Source organism: Hevea brasiliensis, chromosome 9, assembly GCF_030052815.1.
Source record: "Hevea brasiliensis isolate MT/VB/25A 57/8 chromosome 9, ASM3005281v1, whole genome shotgun sequence".
NCBI lineage: Eukaryota > Viridiplantae > Streptophyta > Magnoliopsida > Malpighiales > Euphorbiaceae > Hevea > Hevea brasiliensis.
This window is the reverse complement of record NC_079501.1, coordinates 89,869,630-89,893,090: the sequence shown is the minus strand read 5'-3', so window position 1 is coordinate 89,893,090 and position 23,461 is coordinate 89,869,630. Positions and strand designations below refer to the sequence as shown.

The window sequence follows — 23,461 nt, the reverse complement described above, 5'->3', positions numbered from 1 at the left end:
AGAGGAGCCATGTGATATGATTGAGATATGGTTGTGTGACTTGTGGGTATAGAAGTGTATTTTGAGCCCTTTTACAGGTTGGATAGGTTATAGATATAAGGGAAACTCTGCCGAATTTTCGGCATGACTTAGGATGTCTTTAGTTCTTTTTAAGCTTGTGTTGAGTCAATTATATTAAATAATTATAATGAAATTATCAGGTGAGCCGGGACAGCCTTCCTCCTCCGCCCAGCCGCTACAGTGACCTCGGTTCATGTCTATGAGTAAAATATTAATTTTAATTATAATTTCAATATTATTATATATTCAGGCATGCCTATGCATCACTTATAAATATATATCTATGTAGTTAAACACTAGGCACATTTTATATTGCATTCTTAATTGATGAAATGCTATGAATATTGTTTTACGGTAATTTGAAGCAATGTGCGTGTGTTGGCGTGCATGTGGTGTGTGGTATTGGATATGGACAGGACGGGTAGACGCAGTTAGAGCTTGACTCGCTGGGACCTGATCCTTTTATGGATAAGTCAGGGTAGGCACGGCTCGAGATGATTTCGTTGGCCCTTACATTTGGTCTATCAAGCGAAAGTCTGACTTGAGATGTACTCGCTGGCAGAGGTTGGATTAAGAGAGCTGTATAGGGGATCAGCTCTCATATATGTACTGTTTGAATATTATGTGGGTGCATAAGTGCTCCAAATTACCTTTTTGCTATTATGATGTGATTTGTATGAAAATTATGAAGGTGTTGCATTCCACTCTTTAGGATGCATTAGCTTTAGATAGCTATATAAATTTTACTTAAAATCGGTATTTTACTCTTTGAGTCAAACGCTCACTCCTATTCACCTTATTTTTCCCGGATACAAGAGATTTCTTGTTGAGTTCTAACCGGCCTCTCTCCTTCGCAAGCAATCTATTAATATCTGTTATGTTTTGTATAATTTTACTAACTTCTAGAATTCCACATGTGTTAGAAGTATTTTATTTAAATTGGGTCTGTAAAATAATATCGTGTTTGATCTATATGTTTATTAAATACATGTATGATTAGATTGTATGAGAGAGCTGAGCTCTCATTTGATTTTATAATATTATGAGTATATGGAGGGTGAGCTGAACTCCCCAAATTGTCATATATATTGTGCTTACAGGTAGGGTGAGTCAAAACTCCCCGTTGTATGGTCCATGTTATGGTCAGACTCTATCTGGTTGAATTCTTAAAATTGAGCTTAAAATGGGTCTTAGGATTGGGTTAAGGAATATTAGGCTTATTACAGGCCTCGGGGGCTTTAGGCTGGCCCAAGTCCTAGTGCCGGTCTAGTTCATAGGTTGGGTCTTGATAGAGAATTACTCAATTAATTAGAGCATTAAGAAAAATACTATTTCAATAAAACCCTATAGACTCAATCTTAGTTTCCACTCTTATTTGAAATCTATAATAGTTGTTATCAAATCAAATTCATAATCATGTTTGCTAACCATAGATTATAAATCTTAAATCATTCGAGTATTTTGCCAAGATACTCAAAAGTATTAAACTAAAAAATGACAACTATTAGCAAAGTACAGAAAATTAGATCAAAATCTAGAGATTAAATCAAGTCAAGCTACATTAAATCTCTAGCTAAAATATTTAGCCACTTATAATGTCAAAAACCACAATAAAACTCAAACAATCAAAACTCAATATCATTCAACAAAAATGGGTTTGAAACAATCAAAGAAATTGAAAGAGAAGAAAATAAAAACTCTCTAGGATGGAGATTAATGTCTTCCTTCTTCAAGCTTCCAAAATTCCCCTTCCAAATTTCTTACTCCAGCATAAATTGTGAATTTTTTTAGTGTTTCGGAGTCTCCAAAATGTCTCTACCCCTTCCAATTCATAAAATCTCTAACTAATTTTAATTTTGACTCTTTCCCTTCACTTGGTGATGTGTCACAAGCCCATTGGGTGAAGAAATGCCCCTAAAGACCATCTCATGGCCAGCCATGCGTGTAGGATGCATTCTTATGGTTGGCCATGCACCCTACACTCATCCCACAAGAGGCCATATTTGTTTCTTCAATCCCACAGTTGAACATGTGCATCTCATAGCTGGGGGTGAGATTTTCTGCCCAATTTTCAACTTTTCTCCAACTTTTACCAATCTTTATAATTTTTTCTAAAAAGAACAAATATCAATTAAAAAGGGAGAAATTAACTTTTAGCTAAATAAACTATAAAAATGTAATTAAAATTGATTAAAAGACTAAATATTTACATGAATTAATATAATTAACTCTATAGAAATACTATATATCAAAACTGCCAAACTTAGATGGTATTTTTGGTGTACATAAGTTGAGTTGGTCAATTGATGTGACAAGTCATAAACATTACTCTTGAAACCACCAATTAAGATGGTGTTTTTAGTGTACTTAAATTGAACTTGTTACTTGATGTAGCAGGTCATAAAATTGCTATTTCAATTGGTGATTTTTATTATATCACATTATTTTGATAAATAGTTTAAATTTGATATTATAATGGTAAATAGTTTTTTAAAATTACATTATTTAAATAATTAATCCACAAAATTACCTATAAAAAATCTTAATTTACCTATAAAATAGTTCATTGGTAAATTTAGTAAAAATATTTTTTTTGACAGTAAAAATTCTCTACACTAAAATTTATGGACAAAAAATTTGATTGACAATCTTAATTATCAACGAAATATAAACATATTTAATCAATAAATTTCGTAATTATTTTTTAAATTTCTTATAGTATCCATAGTTAGCAATGATAATTGAGGTAATAGAACTACCTTTTATAAAAATGAAATCGTAAATTAAATTATATATTTTAATACGTAATTTTTATTGTATATATTTATATATAATTAGTCTATTGTTGAATATTAGCTATCACCATTAAAACAAATAAGTTTTAAAATTAAGTTCCCTATTGTTATGATAAAATATTTCAAATGGAGTGATTAAACTAATAATTTAGGTTGCGTCTGTTTAAAGAAAAATATTTTTAAAAAAATATATTTTTTTATTTTTTAGTATTTGAAGTATTTAAAAAATTAAATTAAAAAAATAACTTAATGATTAAGAGAAAATGCTTCTCCTTATCAAAAGGAGAAGTCATTTTCTCAGTCCTCACTCTTTTGAGAGGCTCCAACTAATTTTTAATATTATACAAAGAAAATAATTTTTTTTTAGAAAATACTTTTCACAAATAAATTATTTTCTATTAAATAAATAAAGTCTTAATATTTAAATGTTTAAATTTTTGAAATTAAAAAAAAAAGCTCAATTACCAAAAAGCCCTTAGTTGCTGCAAGCATTTGGTGTTATAACGAAGGGGTAAAAGTGGAAATAGAAAATGTTCGGACAGGTGTTTATGGTGCATAGACAGGTGTGGCCTGTCTAAGATAACCATAAACACATGTCTAAAACAATTTGAAAAATCCAAATAAATAGAATAGAAAGAAAATCCTATATAAAGAAAAGAGAAATCAAAGATAGAATGAACACCCAAATCAAAGGCATTGAGCTTTCCAAAATAGCTATAAAGTGAAGTTCTAGAGAAAAAGAGTCAAAGGTACACAACTTTGAATTTAGTTTTCTCTTTATAATTTAATTTTTTTATATATTAATTTTTGAGATATTTGTTTCATATGTGCATTAAATAATAAAGTTTAAAATTATATATAATAATCATTAACAATTTATTTATTATTTTTTTGTTAATCATATATTAAAATATAGACTAGGATTTTATTTTTTATTAAATTTTAATTCATATCATAGTTATTTACGTATTTTCTTAGCAATTATGTTAATTTTTATATAATTTTTGTTAATAGAAAATCATATAATAAAAACTTAAATTTTATACGTAATTACCTATAACATATAATAAAAATAATCAACATAAAAATATAAATAAATATAGTATTTATTTTTATTATTTATATTTATCTATTTTTTATTTTTACATTATTCAATTGAATCATATGGATTATAAAAAAATATTTTTTTTAATATTTATTAGTAATTAATTATTTATGTAGTGAATACCGCATGAGTTACCATTAATTAGTATCTACTCCATGCTCAATCGTTTGCATGTATTTTTTTTTTTTTTTTTGTGAATAATAGGGTTTTACACGATTCTTAGGTTTTGAATCGATCAAATATTATATTATATTAAATTAAAGTTTTCTTCTCATACTTTAGTTGGATTCTAATTTTTTATTAAAAATTAAATTGAAACCATACCAAGATGGAATTAAAATTAAACTACAAACATTTTGTACATATATTTTTTATATTTTTTAGATGAATTATATATTATATATAATTAAGACTGTAATATTTTATATATATGTGAACTATACACAATATAATATTTTTTTAAAAATTTTAATTATAACTATATTAAATCACTTTTTAATTCACAATTATAAGTATATTATTATACTATATATATATGGTTAATTTATAATTATATTTATATTTTAATTACATAATTAATAAATAATTTTAAAATATATTATTTGACATTTTAAATTATATATATACCTTATATTTAAATATTATATAATTTAAAAATAAATAAAAATATATTATATGATAAATTATATATTAATAACCTACTTTAAAGATTAAATGCTAATTCAAATAAATAATTACATAAAATTATTTTAAGAATCGAAAATCAAATCACAATCAAAGATAACGAATAATTAAACTAAAATTTCTTAAATTTTAATTTGATTTTAATTTTTAAGCATACCCTGAATCGAAGACGTAATAAATAATCAGTACTTTAATTAATATATGAGATTATAAATCAAAATCGTCGCATATAAAAAATTTGTAATATATGCATAGAAAAAGTTCATATCATTCTAAAATTTTGTGATAAAAGGTAACAAACAATTAAAATTAATATTTATGATGAAAATAATAAATAATCATTAAATAATTCATCAATAAGTCTTAAGGATATTTTAATGTAATATATTAAATATATAATAAAAAATGTAAAAATATAATTCTACATAATATAATATTGCATGCGTGCGTTCAACTTGCCTTCTAAAGTCAGTTTTAAATTTAATCATAACTATAATTATTTTTAAATATAGTAGTATTAATCTCAATTTTTTAAAAATATAATAATGGCCCCAAATCTTTTGTATTATAAATTTAATATCCTTTTGAACAAAAGACCATGGATAAGTTTTGAAACAATTTTATTAATATTAAACATAATAAATATAATGCCCTTTTTTTTATTAAATTAATAATCACTAAAATTTAAAAGAATAAAGAGAATATTTCTCTTGATTTATTTTTCTTTTTTGTCCAACTTTCAAAGACTTTCAATAATCTTTATATTCATTATTCCTTTTTTTTTCTTTACTTTTGAGAATACACAATAGCATATTGTTTGACAAAATAGGCATTGTGGTCTAAAAATTATTTGAGAATTGATTGGAGCATAACAAATTTGTTTGATATTATTATTAAAATTATTTTTATAAATAATTCTTTAAATATATTAATTAAAAAGAATTAAAAATTTTAAAATTAAATTTAAAATATTTAATTATAAAACTCTAAAATAATTAATTTTTTTAATACTCCTTTTATTTCATGAAAAATAACTTATACATGAAAAATATTTTCTATAGAAAATGTTTTATAAAAAAATATTTTTTATTATTTGCTTATAATGTTAAACTAAAGGTATGTGTTTATATCATGAATATATAAGTGTTTTCACATTTTAATAAGATTATTAAAATTTAAAAATAGAAAATAACTTATATTTTAAGATAAGAAAATTATTTTTCTTAAAAGTAATTTAATTTTCTTTTTAATTAAAAAAAAATTTATTAACTTATTTTTTTAAGTATTCAAGACACTATAAACTGAAAAATATTTTCTCGTCAAACAAATGGATTCTTAATCTCAACTTAAATGGGAATGGTGCACGAATGCAGAGAATGGACAACCACAAAAGAGCCTACAACTGGCGATGAGCAAGTCCATTTTGAAACGGTGTAGGTCTAGTTACTACTTTACTCAATGACTCATTAATTATTTTTTAATATTCTTTAAATGGCATATATATATATATTGTTAAATGGTGTAGGTCTAGTTACTACTTTCTGTCCCTGTATTACCTTCGGCCGGAATGCAGAGATCATTGATAAGAATGCTGTATGTAAGTAATATTCCTACTCTACTCCCTTGTATCAATGAAAGCTCATGTGGGTGTGGTGATTTTGAAGATGATTTTCGTATGAATTAAATTGCAGCATGTGCTTGTTCTGGGTTGGTTTTCATGGTGCTTTCGTACGTGGGGGTTCAATGTTTGTACTCCTTCACATATCGAAGCAAGCTAAGAGGCCAACATTCATTGCCAGAACACCCTTGTGCTGATTGCTGTGTTCATTGCTGGTGTCTCCACTGTGCTCTTTGTCAAGAGTACCGAGAGCTTAAGAATCGCGGACTCGACCCTTCCATAGGTACTTTCTTTCTCTGATTGAAACTTTGAAATCAAGATCTCTCATCTCTGAAAACCTGCAACTTCTGCCCTTAATTACCACAGGTTGGGCAGCCAATGCAGAGAGAATGAACAAAGTTGGAGCCATGGCACCTCCAGTTGTTGAACAAGGTATGCCTCGTTAGGATTTATGAGGCTGAGGACATTCTTAATTTTTACTCTAGAGTCGATCGATGAAGTGTAATAGTGTGTTGAACTGTTGATCTTTCTTGTAATTCATTACCATATTCGAACTTCTTGTGTTGTAATTAATAAGGTCTTGGAGTTGGATTGCTCTACATATCTAGGTATTCTACTTACGATCATCTCTTCTTTTTTTTTTTTTTTCAATTCCTCTAATATTTCCAATATTAATGGTTATTTTCATAATTGTCATTAAAATTTTTTAATTAATAATTCATATTTTATATTAAAAATAGAAATTCTTACCTAGATTCGCTCTATTATAAATTCAAAATATAAATATATGAAATTTATTTATTTAATAAGTAAGTTTCACCATATATCTCGTGTCTTTGATCCATTGTAAACTGGTCTAAACAAGAAAAATTTTAAAAAAATTTAGATAACTAAAATCAGTAATGAAGTTGATAATGCACAAGTTAATTACTCCAAATTATTTTGCTATAAAAAATTTATAAATTTATTTAGAATTATTTTTTAAACTGCTATTAATAAATCACTATCTCAAATATATTAGTTAATTCAGTTATAAAAACAACAAAAACAGTTCCATAATTTTTTTAAATAACTATTTTAACGTCATATAAAAGGCCTAATCACAAAAATAAGTTAAAACTTTTTGTATTTTTACAATCTAATTTAAACGTTTAAATCCTGGTATAATTGACCAGATTTTTAAATTTTATAAAAATTTTATTCAAATTTTGCAAAATATTTAAAAATTATTATAATTTTATCTAATTTTTCTAAACATGTCATTCTTCTTCATTTTTTATCTAATCCAACCTTACCACTACCATCAACTATTTGTTATCCATGAGTCATCAAAACTCTTAGCCATTTGATCAAATTGGATGGTCTTAGTTACAAATTAGCTATCTTTCCTCGCTACCATCAAATCTCGTCACTATCAAAATGAAATTATTATGAAAAAGTTAAATTTTTAATGATAATTATAAACAAATCGAAAAATAGAATTTAGAAATGACATGTTTAGAAAAATTAGATAAAATTATAATAATTTTTAAAAATTTTGCAAATTTTGAATAAAATTTTTATAAAATTTAAAAATCTGGTCAATTATACCAGGATTTAAACGTTTAAATTATATTGTAAAAATACAAAAAGTTTTAACTTATTTTTGTGATTAGGCCTTTTATACGACGTTAAAATAGTTATTTAAAAAAATTATGGAACTGTTTTTGTTGTGTTTTTATAATTGAATTAACTAATATATTTGAGATAGTGATTTATTAATAGCAGTTTAAAAAATAATTCCAAATAAATTTATAAATTTTTTATAGCAAAATAATTTGTTATCCATGAGTCATCAAAACTCTTAGCCATTTGATCAAATTGGATGGTCTTAGTTACAAATTAGCTATCTTTCCTCACTACCATCAAATCTCGTTACTATCAAAATGAAATTATTATGAAAAAGTTAGATTTTTAATGATAATTATAAACAAATCGAAAAATAGAATTTAGAAATGACATGTTTAGAAAAATTAGATAAAATTATAACAATTTTTAAAAATTTTGCAAATTTTGAATAAAATTTTTATAAAATTTAAAAATCTGGTCAATTATACCAGGATTTAAACGTTTAAATTAGATTGTAAAAATACAAAAAGTTTTAACTTATTTTTGTGATTAGGCCTTTTATATGACGTTAAAATAGTTATTTAAAAAAATTATGGAACTGTTTTTGTTGTTTTTATAACTGAATTAACTAATATATTTGAGATAGTGATTTATTAATAGCAGTTTAAAAAATAATTCCAAATAAATTTATAAATTTTTTATAGCAAAATAATTTGTTATCCATGAGTCATCAAAACTCTTAGCCATTTGATCAAATTGGATGGTCTTAGTTACAAATTAGCTATCTTTCCTCACTACCATCAAATCTCGTCACTATCAAAATGAAATTATTATGAAAAAGTTAGATTTTTAATGATAATTATAAACAAATCGAAAAATAGAATTTAGAAATGACATGTTTAGAAAAATTAGATAAAATTATAACAATTTTTAAAAATTTTGCAAATTTTGAATAAAATTTTTATAAAATTTAAAAATCTGGTCAATTATACCAGGATTTAAACGTTTAAATTAGATTGTAAAAATACAAAAAGTTTTAACTTATTTTTGTGATTAGGCCTTTTATATGACGTTAAAATAGTTATTTAAAAAAATTATGGAACTGTTTTTGTTGTTTTTATAACTGAATTAACTAATATATTTGAGATAGTGATTTATTAATAGCAGTTTAAAAAATAATTCCAAATAAATTTATAAATTTTTTATAGCAAAATAATTTGTTATCCATGAGTCATCAAAACTCTTAGCCATTTGATCAAATTGGATGGTCTTAGTTACAAATTAGCTATCTTTCCTCACTACCATCAAATCTCGTCACTATCAAAATGAAATTATTATGAAAAAGTTAGATTTTTAATGATAATTATAAACAAATCGAAAAATAGAATTTAGAATTCGATTGAAGAAAATTAGATAAAATTTTAATAATTTTTAGAAATTTAACTTTTTTTAACCAAAATTTAAAGGTTTTAGATTACCAAATTAAATACAGAAAGGTTTGGACTTTTTTTATAATTATATTAAACTGATGTTTTTATGAAAAGCATATTAAAACCACGTTCCCAAACACACCACATTAGTAAATAAGTGCACTGGTAAAATTCTTGGAATTAAGCAAAATATAACATAAAATATCAAATATTGTACATATTACTTAGGCTGAAGATAGGGCTCTGCCTTACAATTGGATTAGTCAAATTATACATAAAACTCATAAAACTAGGGCACCACATGACAACTATAAATGCTATAAAATCAAATATTTATACATATACATGTCCAAGCAATGGATCAAAGGCATACCTGAAATCCTACCTTTCATCATCAGGAACTAGAAAGTAAAGGTTGCCCATCTGACGTCACAGGTGCACTACTATTTCCAAGTGACACTGTTGAAGAAGAAGCCACATCCCATTGAGCAGTGTAATCACCCTGAGAAAAATCAATCTCTTCATACTCATCATCATGTTCAGTGATTGAACAAGTTCCATGTGATGCTCTAATTCCTTCCAATTCCATTACAATTGCTTTCATTGTAGGCCTCTTCTTTCCATTCAAGTTCAAGCACCTTTTTGCTAGTTTAGCAACTGCTATAATCTCTTCCTTCCCTCCTTCTTTAAGAACTCGAGCATCAAGAATTTCAAACAAACGATTTTGCTCCATTGACAGTAAGAAATATGTTACTAAACTTCTCTCTTCAACAGATCGCATCCAAGAAATCGGCTTTTGTCCAGTTAAAAGCTCAACAAGAACTACTCCAAAGCTATAAACATCGCTCTTTTCTGTGAATTGACTTGATTGAAAGTATTCAGGATCCAAATATCCAAAAGTCCCTTGTACTCGAGTGGTCACATGTGTTTGATCAATTGCAATTGATTTTGAGGTGCCAAAATCAGAAACTTTTGCTCTATATTTGATGTCCAAGAGAATGTTTGAAGACTTGATATCTCGATGGTAAATAGGCATGGAAGCTGCTGAATGCAAATAAGACAGAGCACCTGCAACTTCTGCAGCAATCCGTAGACGCATTTCCCATGTAATTGGAAACTCTTCATTAGGGTCATGTAAATGTTGGAAGAGTGTTCCATTAGGAATGAACTCATAAACTAATAAAGGAACTTCTGTCTCCAAGCAACAGCCTAGGAGCTTAACAACATTTCTGTGGTTAATCTGTGACAGAATCACCACTTCATTGATAAACTGCTCAAGTTTACTGGCGTCCACTAGTTTTGATTTTTTAATTGCAACCAGCTTTCCATCAGACAACATCCCTTTATATACTGTGCCTTGGCCTCCTTGGCCAAGGATTCGATTCTCGTTATAATGGTCTGTGGCCTTGTCTAGCTCCTTCGAGGTAAACATTGTTTTTTCGACACTACTTTCAGACGAAGATAGTTGTTGTTCCAGAAGTAGACCACCGTTCCTTCTAAAGAACTTTTGCCTGCGATTGAAATCTTTTCGCCTTTTTAATACCTTGTATAGCCACCATGAGCCAACTATCAGGAAAAGTAGCCCAAGACCAGAACTTATACCTGTACAGAGATGATTGAGATATGAAACTATTCTCGAAGTCTTACCTACGAGTTTAAGCTTGTAGGTTAAGTTATGTATTGACATGTCAGATCAAAAGGTGCATAGTTTGAATTCTAGCTACCCATTTATTAGTTGAATAATTCAGCACAAAGCAAGTAAAGTGAACATGCATGTGCAGAAGGTCACGATATCAATGAAGAATGACTAAATTAATAAAAAGAAAAATGAAAAAATAAACTAAAATATAAAATAAAAGGCAAGAATATGGTAAGGCGAAGAGATACCAATAATGATCACCGTTACTGTGGAATAGCGATAGTCGCCCATTGGTAGGCAATTGTAGCTTCCTGCTGTGTTTTCACATTTTGATACACCTGTGCACCTATTTAGACTTGGATCATCACATTCATTGATATCTGGTGCAGGCAAATTGAGAAAAGTAAATAAAATTCTCTTATGCTGTGTTTCGGAAGAGAAAATGGGATTTACTTTAATGAATTCCTCAAAAAAATGGAGGATTTAATTCCAACACTGCTCATGATAAATAAAAAATAATAATAATAAATGAAGAATTAAGGAAAATTCTTATGAAATACCAAATATTTGTGGGTTTAGCTATTTTTATTTATGAGGGAGGCATAAATATGAGAATTTCATCATATAGAATAATTTTCATTTATTCACATTTTTATTTTATTGAACGCTGACTGAAATATGAATTTTTGTGCACTATTCTTTTTATAAACAATTTTAGTGCACTATTTTCGTGGTTGGAACTCATAACCTCCAAGTAACAAATATTTAAGTCGAAGACCAAATAAATTCTTATATTTTCTAATTCAAGTCAAATAAATCATCACTTGATAAAATATTATTTTTAAATAATAAAATATTTTTTTAATTTTAAATATTAAATAACACATGAATTTATTTAGTCTAAAACTTAATTTTGGATTTATGATACATAACAAGGAATAAGGACGAAATAGTGTGTTGAGCTTATGGCTGTGGCAAGGTTGTTAACTAGCATAACCTAGGAAGACACGTGGAAATCAATAATTAGCTGATGTAAAAGTGTTAATGTTCTTGTGATGTATAGCCGATAAATACCCATGTACAAAATACTGTTAATCATCTTATGAGTAATAAACATCGGGCATTGTTGTTGGTGTTCTTTGAAATTCATTTTCGTGTATCAGTGGCATTAGAGCCACTCGATTCTCAGCTATGGCAAAAGGAACAAGTTCTCATGAGTGGGAACGAAGAATTACGACAATGATTCAGGGGTTCGTCCTTCAGCAGGAAACATTGCAGAGGGAATATGAGTTCCAAAATGAGAAAGCCCTAGATGAAATCAAATCTTTGATTGCGGTTCTTAGTTTGCAGAATGTGGAATGGGTAGGTGACAAGAACACTGACGAAATTGGGAGAACTGACAATGGAAGATTTAGAGGCAAAGTTTATGAAGATTCATTAATTGACTTAAGGAACTTGAAACAAGTAAGTTCTCTACAAGAATAACTTGATTCTTTTGATGAAAAGTATCCTAAGGTTGGTATACAGGAAGTCAAGCCTTGGGTTTCTTCCTTTCCGAGTTAATTGATGAATTGCAAAGGCTGGTTCAAATGTTTAATCCACGAACCCTTGCTGAAGCTTACTCACTTACAAGATTGCAAGAAATCACATTGGCTGCGATTCAAAATAAACCCAAACTTGTATGCAAGACTTCTAGCTGTTCTGTTAACCCTAATCCTAAGCCAATAACCCACAACTCCAAAACTCCAAACTAGTCAATATAGCGGGTACCTTACTAGAAGAGTTGCCAGGTTTGTTATTGAATCATTCAGTAACTAAATAAAACCAATTTCCAGTTAAGAATCCAAGAATCACAAATAAGGAGATGGATAGTGAGGATACAGAGTTGAATGAAGGAGTAGAAGAAAACACTATTGTAACTAATACACAATTGTCCTTAAATGTAGTATGGGGAGATTGCGAAGGGAAATGCCAGAAGCAAAACTTGTGTATATTGATTGATATACAGTATTCTAAATTGTTTAAAAATGATAAGTGGGAAGCTATTTATAAATTCTCTCTGTTTTGGGGACCTAGAACAATAGCAGTGTTTTGTAATTAAAAGGGAGCAACCATAGCTTGAAAAGGAGGCACTTTTATTAGAATATGATGATATATTTCAAGATCCCAAAACCTTGCCTCTTTCACGTGCTCATGATCATCGAATCAGTCTGAAAGAAGGGTCTTTATCAGTACATATTCAGCCCTATAAATATGTTTCATTACAAAAGATGCTATTGAACAATTAATATTTGAAATGTTGTAGGCTGGGGTGATAAGAAATTATGGTGATTGTGATGGGCTTGATTTGGACGATAATGATTTTGGGTTCATTATATTATCTTCAAAGAAGATGAGTTTGAGAAATGGAAAAGGCAGAGAAAGAGATGTGATGGGGTGCAAAGTGTGTTCTTATTGCATAAAAAATGTCAATGCTGTTAAATTTATGACCTAAAATTTTAGTTGATTTAGAAGACACTTTCTAATTTGAGTGAGAGAAATATTCCTCAATAGAATATTCCTCAATAAGATGAATGAATATTTCCTATATAAAGTAGAACTTTTATTTTAATATTATTTTTAAATTGAGTGAGACTTCTAATCATATTAGGATTGAAAGAATTAACATTATAAAATGGGAGAATGGTGAAAAATTTATTTGGCTTTGTCCATTAAAGATAGTGGTTTTGCCAATAGAGAGGAGTTATCACCCATTGTAAAGAAAGGTTTTGGCTTTAGGTGGAGAAAAGACAAAAATTTTAAGAGGAAGGAATTATTGTCAATTGATGAGAGAGTTCTTGCCAATGTGGTTGAAAACATCCCTTGTGGTGTAGTTGTTAAAATAATAAATATATTAAGTTATGTTTAAATGAGATTAAGAGGATTAACTAATATATTTTCTATGAGCAATTATGTAATGTAGGTTCTCTTGTGTGTAATTGGGTTGATAGGTAGTAAAATTTGGGCTTGTAATGATGATTTATTTATTGATGATAGTGGAAGATAGCATGACCATAGATATAGCCCTATGTTGAGAAGGTAAACCATATAAGTATTAGTGTTTTGTGTGTTTGCTTTATTTTTTTTTTAATTTTCACGCTTCTACAGTGCATAACAATTAGTATCAAAGCTTCGGGTTAATCTTGGTGAGTTTAATTGAAGGTGAAGCTATTGTGACATATAGAAAGTTGCATATGCAACAATGATTATCGTGGAGAGTTGAAATTAAGATGGAGCTCTTGATGCAAAGTCAAGAAAGTTGATGACATGAAGATTTCTAAATAAAGAAGCAAGATATACCAAAGATGAAGATTGAAAAATGGAGATTTGAAGAGTTTAAGCTTAAGTATGGAAATTTAATAATTTGATGACACAAAAAAATTTGAGGTATGTAGTAGTTAATAAATTTTGTGTCAAGGTAGAGATTGTTAGATTTATGGCTCAAAATCTTAGTTGATTTAAAAAACTCTTTCTTAATTTGAGTAGGAGAAATATTCCTCAATAGGATGAATGAATATTTCTTATATAGAGTAAAATTCTTATTTTAGTTTTATTCCTAAATTGAGTGGAACTTTTAATCAGATTAAAATTGAGAGAATTAACACTATAAATAGGAGAATAGTGGAAAAGTTATTTGGCTTTACGCATAGGGAGTGACTTTGCCCATTGAAGAAAGTGTCTTTGCCAATAGACGGGTTGTCGCCTATTTTGGATAGAGACTTTAGCCTAAGGTGGAGAAATGACATATAATTCAAGAAGAAGGAATTTTTGTCTGTTGATGAGAGGGCTCTTGCCCATGTAATTAAAGACACCTCCTGTGGTGTATTAGTTAAAGTAGTAAATATATTAGATTATGTCTAGAAGAAACTAAGAGAACTAATTAATGTATTTACTATAAATAATTATGTAATGTGGATTCTTTTAGGTGTAATTGGGTTGATGAATGGTATAATTTGAGCTTGTAATGATGATTTATTTATTAATGATAGTGAAAAATGACATGGCCGCGAATATAACCTAATGTTGAAAGGGTAAACTGTGCACAACAAATGTTGTGGCAGACCAACAACTTCTACTAAAAAGGAACTTAAAGATAGGACAAAGCAATAATTCACACTAATAGTCCCTGGCCACATATTTCATGCTTCTTCTTCTGGTGGTCACTTAACTTCAACTTTATAACTCGTTTCCATCTTTCTTCCTTGAGGACAAGAAATCTTAGGTGGGGAAAATTGATATGATAATAAGGAATAAGGATGAAATGGTGTATAGGGGTTTAGTTAAACGGTGTGTTGAGCTTATGGCTGTTGCAAGGTTATTAGCTAGCGTGAGCTGTGAAGACACTTGGAAATCAATGATTAGCTGATGTAAAAGTGTTAATGTTCTTGTGATGTATAGCTACTAAATACCCATGTGCAGAATATTATTAATCATCTTCTGAGTAATAAACATTGGGTATTGCTATAGGTGTTCTCTGAAATTCATTTTTGTGTATCAATTTATTTGATCATTGACTGAAAGTATATAGGCTCATTATTTGATCTTTTTCCTTCTTTGCAACATTCAAAGTCTATTAGATGACTAACTTAACTAGTAGAGAAATCATCAAAACGGCTTAAAGCTCGAGTACACTTTTATACTTATTAAAGAAGTTCAATTTAGTTAATTTTTAATTTTTTGTCTAATTTAGATTAGAAATTTCAATTTAAACTTAATTTAGCCCAAAAATTAAAAAAAAAAATGAAGAAATTGATCTTCTTGAATTTGAGATTTAAATCAAGAAATCAAGAAATTTAGTTTCAAAATAAAAAATTCTTGATTTTTTAATATAAATAAAAAAATTAATAAATTTAGCTCATAAATTTAATTTAGAAGCTAAATTGAGTTTAAAATAAAAATAGCTAAATTGAACTCGCTAATAAGTAAGTAGAGAGGTTAAATTCAACATTTTTCTTAATCCAAACCATTCCACCTGTCTTGTTTCATTGGACCATACCCGCATAAGAGATCACAACACCGTCGCTCCTAAACTAATGATTTGTTAAATTAAAAGTATTTACTGAATGGGTAGTTAGAAAAATCGATGATGGTGGTCACTTACTCCAAACTTTAGATATGTGAGGGTGGGATCCATAGATATTGGGTTCTCTACAAGGTATTCAGACATAATTTGAAGTCTTAAATTAGTTTAGCAGAGGAGTTACCTTGACAAGAAATGTATGGATTTCCTTTATAGCCCTCATCGCAAGAACATCCGTAATATTTGCCAATTTTATTCGAACAGGAAGCATTGGTAACACAGAGTTCGGTTGAATTTCCCCCAGTAGAGTTTCTTTGAGACGAATCCCTGCAAATCCCATTATTAATCACCCACTCCAACACAACCGGAACATAATCCCAGGCGCTATATCCATATATCAAACTGGAATAATTGAACCGGCCGTCCTCAACCATAAAGCCAACCCTGCATTTCTCATGATCCTGAGAAGCAGAGATACTGCTAAACGTCGCATTAATGAACTTGATGTCAGCTGGGATTGTGATCTGACAACAATTTATCCCATTGCAGCTTGGTTCGTAGACAGTTACACTGCAAATTGACAGGCAACCACCAATAACCATGTCTTGCCCGTAAATCAAGGCAAGATTGTCACATCCCAGGGCTGTGAACATGTTGCGAGCACGTGAAAACGAAAAGGGGCTGCCTGATAAGCTTACGTCTGCAGTAGGAGCTTTGTCCTGACAATTAGAAGAGAGCACAGGATTGTTGACACGAACAGTGCCTTCCAGTGAAACTTCCAGCAGTTCCAGGTTGATGCTACGTATGTAAGGTTTATGAGAGAGAGAAGATTTGTTGCAGAATACTTCAAACCCTGGATCCATGTAACAGCCTGCTCCAATTCCAAATGGGTATGGAATTGTAACGTTTCCACACTTGTCTGGACATCCAGGCCTTGCCATAGAGGACGATGTTGGTGATGATGCTTTGATGAGCCATGGTAACAATAGGATGAAGAGCACCAATTTGACAGCCATGACTCACCCACACCTCTAAAGGATAAATTTTGAACGCTCCATGGGACAAGAAAGGATAAATATTGAAGGAATAATTATTGTGTGGTCGTAAATGATATTTTCTCTATCATGAGTCTCACTCTTTATTGATATTAAAAAAATAAAAATTTATATCTAAAAATTTAGCCGTATTGAAGGGATCATCTCTCTAGAAACCTTCCTTGTCAAAATAAATTTCTATGTCTCGTGAAGGAAAATATCATTGGCTCTCATAGCTCATCAAAGTTGAACAAGTTTGTTCCTACCAAGAAAAGTAATCAATAATTTTGTTTCCTTTTCTACTAGCTTTTTTTATTTTTTATTTCTTTAATTTTTTTTAAATAATACCATATTTTTTAAAAAATTTATCTCCGTTTATTCTGATTTAATTAAATCATTAAAAATATAATATTCACTTGTTAGATTTATATTTAATTCTTTATTCTTCCACTCTTATATTTATAAAAATAAATAAATTTCTTTTTATTCTCTCTTTTTCAAGTCCTTTCGTCTCTAGGACTACGAACTAAAGAAAACTCCTCTCTTTCTCTTTTTTTTCACTCTCCTAAGCATTAAGTTAATTGTATTAAATAGGACTAAATTTTTAACTAATTAAATTATTAATTGATGTTAAAAATATTAATTAAATTAAATTAAAATTAAAAAAAATTAAAATTAATCGAAATAAAAATATTTAATCGGTTATTTGAATTAATTAAAAAATACATAATTTATATTATTAATTATTTAGTAAAATATTAGTAAAAATATATTTATAATCGTTTTTTATATAAATTAATAAATATAATTTAATATTAATAAAATAATAATTATAAGTTAAATATTATTATAAAAATCATAAAAATAATAATTATAAATAATATAATATTAATAAAATTATAATTAATATATTAATTAATTAAATTTTAATTATTTCGATTAATTCACTTATTAAATTAATAATAACTAAAATGATAATTAAAAATAAAAAATTTTTATTATTATTAATTAAAAATTAAATTAAATTAAATTTATTTTTATCTAAATAATTAAATTTTTTTAATTGAATTTAATTATTCAATTATATTCGGATAATGTACACCTTTGCCTTTCCATATGTCGCGTGCAAACGCCAACTGCCTTTCTATAACTAATTCTTGACTCTGAGTCGGTCATGATGGAGATTGATCTGCCCTCCTCAAAACGATGCGTTTCCTTGTTTTTGTCTACGTGAATTAGCTGCGTGACCCCTCCGTTACTACTCTTAGTTTGTTTTTGTCTATAACGTCAATCGAGCTTTCCTCGTTTCACTAAGGCCATAAATTGGTTTTTATTTTTCTTGAATTTTATGGTTGGACTTTTTTTTATTTAGTGTTATAGTTTTATTTTGATGTAAGTCTAAAAATTTTAATTTAAATTAAATTTAATTTATAATTTTAAATTTATAAGTAAAATTTTTTGATTTAAATAAAGATTAAAAAGTTTAATTTTTTAATTTGAGATTAAATTTCTTGATTTTTCTTATTTTTTAAGTTAAATTATGCTTAAATTAAAATTTTTAAATTAAATTGAAAAAAAATTAAAAATTATCTAAATTAAACTTTCCTAAAGGAGTGTAATTAAGCTTGTTTTATTTTTTAGGTAAATGCATACTCAAAATTTTTATTTCCACTTATTAATTTTTTTAATTTTTTATTTTCATATTTATTAAATGCAAATTTATTTAGTTAATAAATTATATTATTCATATATATATATATATATATATATATATATATATATATATATATATATATATATATATAAGTAAAAACAACTATAAAATTGTTGATATAGCCTTTTACTAATATTAATAATGTTGGAAATATGAAATAAACAATTGAAAAGAAAATTAAAAAAAAATGGTTGCTACTGTTATGCATGTAGTTACATTCATATTACTAAGGGTGTTTGGTTCATCTGTTAAGTGCAGCTAATAGCTAATACATACTCAAATTGGTGAATTAGAGTATTTGGTAATTTTAAAAAATAAAACTGATAACTGATGGGTAGCTGATATAGTAACTATCAGCTGCGATTTGTATCAGCTCTATTTTTAGAGCTGTTTCTCATCAACTGATAGCTGATTTGATTTTATTTTTTATTTTGACAATATTATCTTTTTTATTTAACTCAAAAATTAATATTATTAATACTTTTATATTTTTTTATTTATAATTTTAACATTTTAATTAATGCATTTCAACTTTATTAAAATATTTTTTATTAATAACATAAAATAAAAAATATTAATTTATATCTAAAAACTTAAAATTAATTATAAATTTTTTCTTTATCAACAATAATAATTACTTTATTATTTTACCTATATTTTTAAAATTATTTAATTATTTTTTTAAGAAATTAATTATTTTCTTATTTCAATAATAAAATATTTATATGATATAATAGATTAATAATGTTATATTGATTTTAATAATATAATAAATGATATAATATATTGATTTAATAATTGTATATTTAATTTAATAATAAAATAAATAATATAATATAATAAATTTATAATTTTATATTTATTTCAATAATAAAATAAATTATATAATATATATCCTTATTAGTCATTTCACATATCAACAGCAACAACTAAATTTAGTTTTACCAAACACTTAACATATCAGCTATCATTAACTGCTAGCTATCAGCTATCAGCTAACAGTAATAACTATCAACTAACAGTTATCAGCTGTATTCAATAGTTAAACCAAACAGACCCTAAGAAAGGCTAAGCGGCCATTTTCCATGGACGTATAAAAGGAAATTCGAAAGACGGCATACGTTAGTTTTAGTTTTATAGAAACTACAAAACGTAGAGAGTAGGATGACAATAAATCCAGTATTTGTGGATATTCGGCTCGATTGAATTTAATAAAATGATATTAGGCAAAATATAATTAAATTTTAGATGAGTATAAATTTAAAAAATAATACCCACAATGGATTCAGATTTAAAATCATTAAATAATATTATCGGAACATATTTATATAAATAATTAATTAAATATAAAATATATTTTTTATAATAATATTTATAAAATTTTATATATTATATTTTAAATAAATAGAATTTATAATATTTTTTAGAATTATTAAAATTTTAAAATATATTTTATTACTAAAAAAATATTTTTATACAAATGATTAATTAAAAAATATAAAATTAAATGAATTTAATTATTTTTCAAATAATAATAATTAAAATATACTCAATGACTAAAATTTTCATGCTTATAATTTCTTATTTGAATAATATACTCATACTTTGGTTAGCTTACATTTCTAATAGTATATTCTTAATCCTCTTTATATATAATAATTTTTAGAGATCATTTCAAAAATTTTAGCATGTGATTTAGTACATTGTTTTAATAAAAGACAATATTTTTATTTTGATCAAATTAATATTATGAGATTTTATGATGTTATATTATGTTTGTATCCATTTATGTAATATGACATTGTTTTTTTTTTTTTAATTTCAATTAGCATTAATGTCAAGTTAATATTTTATGAAAAATTATTTATAATAATATATTTTTAAACATTTTTCTTATAAATTAAGAATATATATATGTGTGTGTGTGTGCGCGCGCGTGTGTTAACAAAAGTGGATATACATTAACTCCTTTAGAGTAGGATTGGCGTTTTGATTCGCAACCATTGGTACTATTTCAGATTCTAGCTCGAAAGATTGAATGAAAGGATTTTTAAAAGGGATGTTTTGAGATGAGCTTGTAGATTCTCATTGATGTTTCAGAAAATCCCTAATGCATTGAAGCCTTATGTTGATATCTCATCAGACATACAACTTGAAAGAGAACACTAAAACAAATTTTGTTTCTTTTTCTACTAGCTTTTTTTATTTCTTATTTCTTTAATTTTTTTTAAATAATACCCTATTTTTTAAAAAATTATGTTTTCTCTCTTGATAATATCTTTATCCTCGTTTTTTCTGATTTAATTCAGTCATTAAAAATATAATACTCACTTATCAAATTTATATTTAATTCTTTAGTCTTCCACTCTTGTATTTTATAAAAATAAATAAATAAATCTTTTTTTATTCTCTCTTTCTCGAGTCCTGTCGTCTCTAGGATTACGAACTAAAGAAAACTTCTCTCTTTCTCTTTTTTCTCACTCTCCTTTCTACAAGAATAAAACATTTAGTTAATCGAATTAAATATGATTAAATTTTTAACTGATTGAATTATTAATCGAGGTTAAAAATATTAATCGAATTGAATTGAAATTGAAAAAAAATTAAAATCAACAGAAACTAAAAATATTTGATCGGTTATCTAAATTAATTAAAAAATATATAATTTATATTATTAATTATTTAGTAAAATATTAGTAAAAATATATTTATATTAGTTTTTTATATAAATTAATAAATATAATTTAATATTAATAAAATAATAATTATAAGTTAAATATTATTATAAAATCATTAAAATAATAATTATAAATAATATAGTATTAATAAAATTATAATTAATATATTAATTAATTAAATTTTAATTATTTCAATTAATTCACTTATTAAATTAATAATAACTAAATTGATAATTAAAAATAAAAAATTTTAATTATTATTAATTAAAAATTAAATTAAATTTATTTTTATCTAAATAATTAAATTTTGTTAATTGAATTTAATTATTCAATTATATTCGGATAATGTACACCTTTGCCTTTCCATATGTCGCGTGCAAACGCCAACTGCCTTTGTATAACTAATTCTTGACTCTGAGTCGGTCATGACGGAGAATGATCTGCCCTCCTCAAAACGATGCGTTTCCTTGTTTTTGTCTACGTGAATTAGCTGCGTGGCCCCTCCGTTACTACTCATAGGGTCTGTTTAGTTTAACTTTTGAATATATCTGATAACTGTTAGCTGGTAGCTGTTACTGTTAGTTAATGATAGTCGATTTATATTAAGTGTTTGGTAAAATCGTGTTTAACTGTTGCTGTTGATATATGAAATGACAAATAAGGGTATATATTATATAATTTATTTTATTATTGAAATAAATATAAAATTATAAATTTATTATATTATATTATTTATTTTATTATTAAATTAAATATATAATTATTAAATTAATATATTATATCATTATTATATTATTAAAATAAAAATATAATTATTAATCTATTATATTATTTATTTTATTATTGAAATAAGAAAATAATTAATTTTTTAAAAAATAATTAAATAATTTAAAAAATATAGATAAAATAATAAAGTAATTATTATTGTTGATAAAGAAAAAACTTATAATTAATTTTAAGTTTTTAGATATAAATAAATATTTTACAGTTTATGTTATTAATAAAAAATATTTTAACAAAATTGAAATTTGTTAATTAAAATGTTAAAATTATAAATATAAAATATAAAAATATGAATAATATTAATTTTTAAATTAAATAAAAAATGATAATATGGTCAAAATAAAAATAAAATAAAATCAGCTATCAGCTGATGAGAAATAGCTCTAAATATAGAGCTGATATAAACTGCAGTTGATGAGTATCATATCAACTACCCATCAGCAATCAGCTTTATTTTTTAAAACTTACCAAACACTCTAGTTTACCTATTTGGGTGTCTATCCGCTATCAGCTGCACCCAATAGGTGAACCAAACACCCCCTTAATTTCTTTTTGTCTATAACGTCAATCGAGCTTGCCTCGTTTCACTAAGGCCATAAATTGGTTTTTATTTTTCTTGAATTTTATGGTTGGATTTTTTTTTTCTTTAGTGTTATAGTTTTATTTTGATATAAGTTTAAAAATTTCAATTTAAATTAAATTTAATTTTAAATTTTAAATTTATAAGTAAAATTTTTTGATTTAAATAATGATTAAAAAGTTTAATTTTTTAATTTGAGATTAAATTTCTTAATTTTCTTAATTTTTAAGTTGAATTATGCTTAAATAAAAATTTTTAAATTAAATTAAAAAAAATTAAAAATTATCTAAATTAAACTTTCCTAAAGGAGTGTAATTAAGCTTGTTTTATTTTTTAGGTAAATGCATAAAGAGTAACCCGAAAAGTTTAATAGTACTCAAAATTTTTATTTCCACTTATTAAATACAAATTTATTTAGTTAATAAATTATATTATTCATATATATATATATATATATATATATATATATATATATATATATATATATATATATATATAAGTAAAAACAACTATAAAATTGTTGATATAGCCTTTAACTAATATTAATAATGTTGGAAATATGAAATAAATAATTGAAAAGAAAATTAAAAAAAAAATGGTTGCTACTGTTATGCATGCAGTTACATTCATATTACTAAGGGTGTTTGGTTCATCTGTTGAGTGCAGCTAATAGC

General features: G+C 26.0%; 2 protein-coding genes across 2 annotated transcripts in view; one reads left to right on the top strand and one right to left on the bottom strand.

The window, feature by feature from the left end:
- Nucleotides 1–6,826, top strand: part of LOC110642447 (cell number regulator 2) — a 62,233-nt gene extending 55,407 nt beyond the window's left edge. Inside the window, exons 3-5 of the mRNA XM_058153926.1 lie at nt 6,170–6,241; nt 6,336–6,545; nt 6,629–6,826. Of these exons, the coding sequence (XP_058009909.1) occupies nt 6,170–6,241; nt 6,336–6,545; nt 6,629–6,708 (362 nt within the window). The 3' untranslated portion in view covers nt 6,709–6,826. The remainder of the gene's footprint in view (nt 1–6,169; nt 6,242–6,335; nt 6,546–6,628) is intronic.
- A 2,645-nt stretch (nt 6,827–9,471) lies between these two features.
- Nucleotides 9,472–17,050, bottom strand: LOC110642446 (wall-associated receptor kinase-like 8). Its single transcript, XM_058153921.1, has 3 exons — nt 16,183–17,050; nt 11,207–11,319; nt 9,472–10,942 (listed from the first exon to the last, which is right to left on the bottom strand). The coding sequence occupies exons 1-3, from the start codon at nt 17,012–17,014 to the stop codon at nt 9,695–9,697; spliced, it is 2,193 nt and encodes a 730-aa protein (XP_058009904.1). The 5' UTR covers nt 17,015–17,050; the 3' UTR covers nt 9,472–9,694.
- Nucleotides 17,051–23,461: the final 6,411 nt, after the last annotated feature.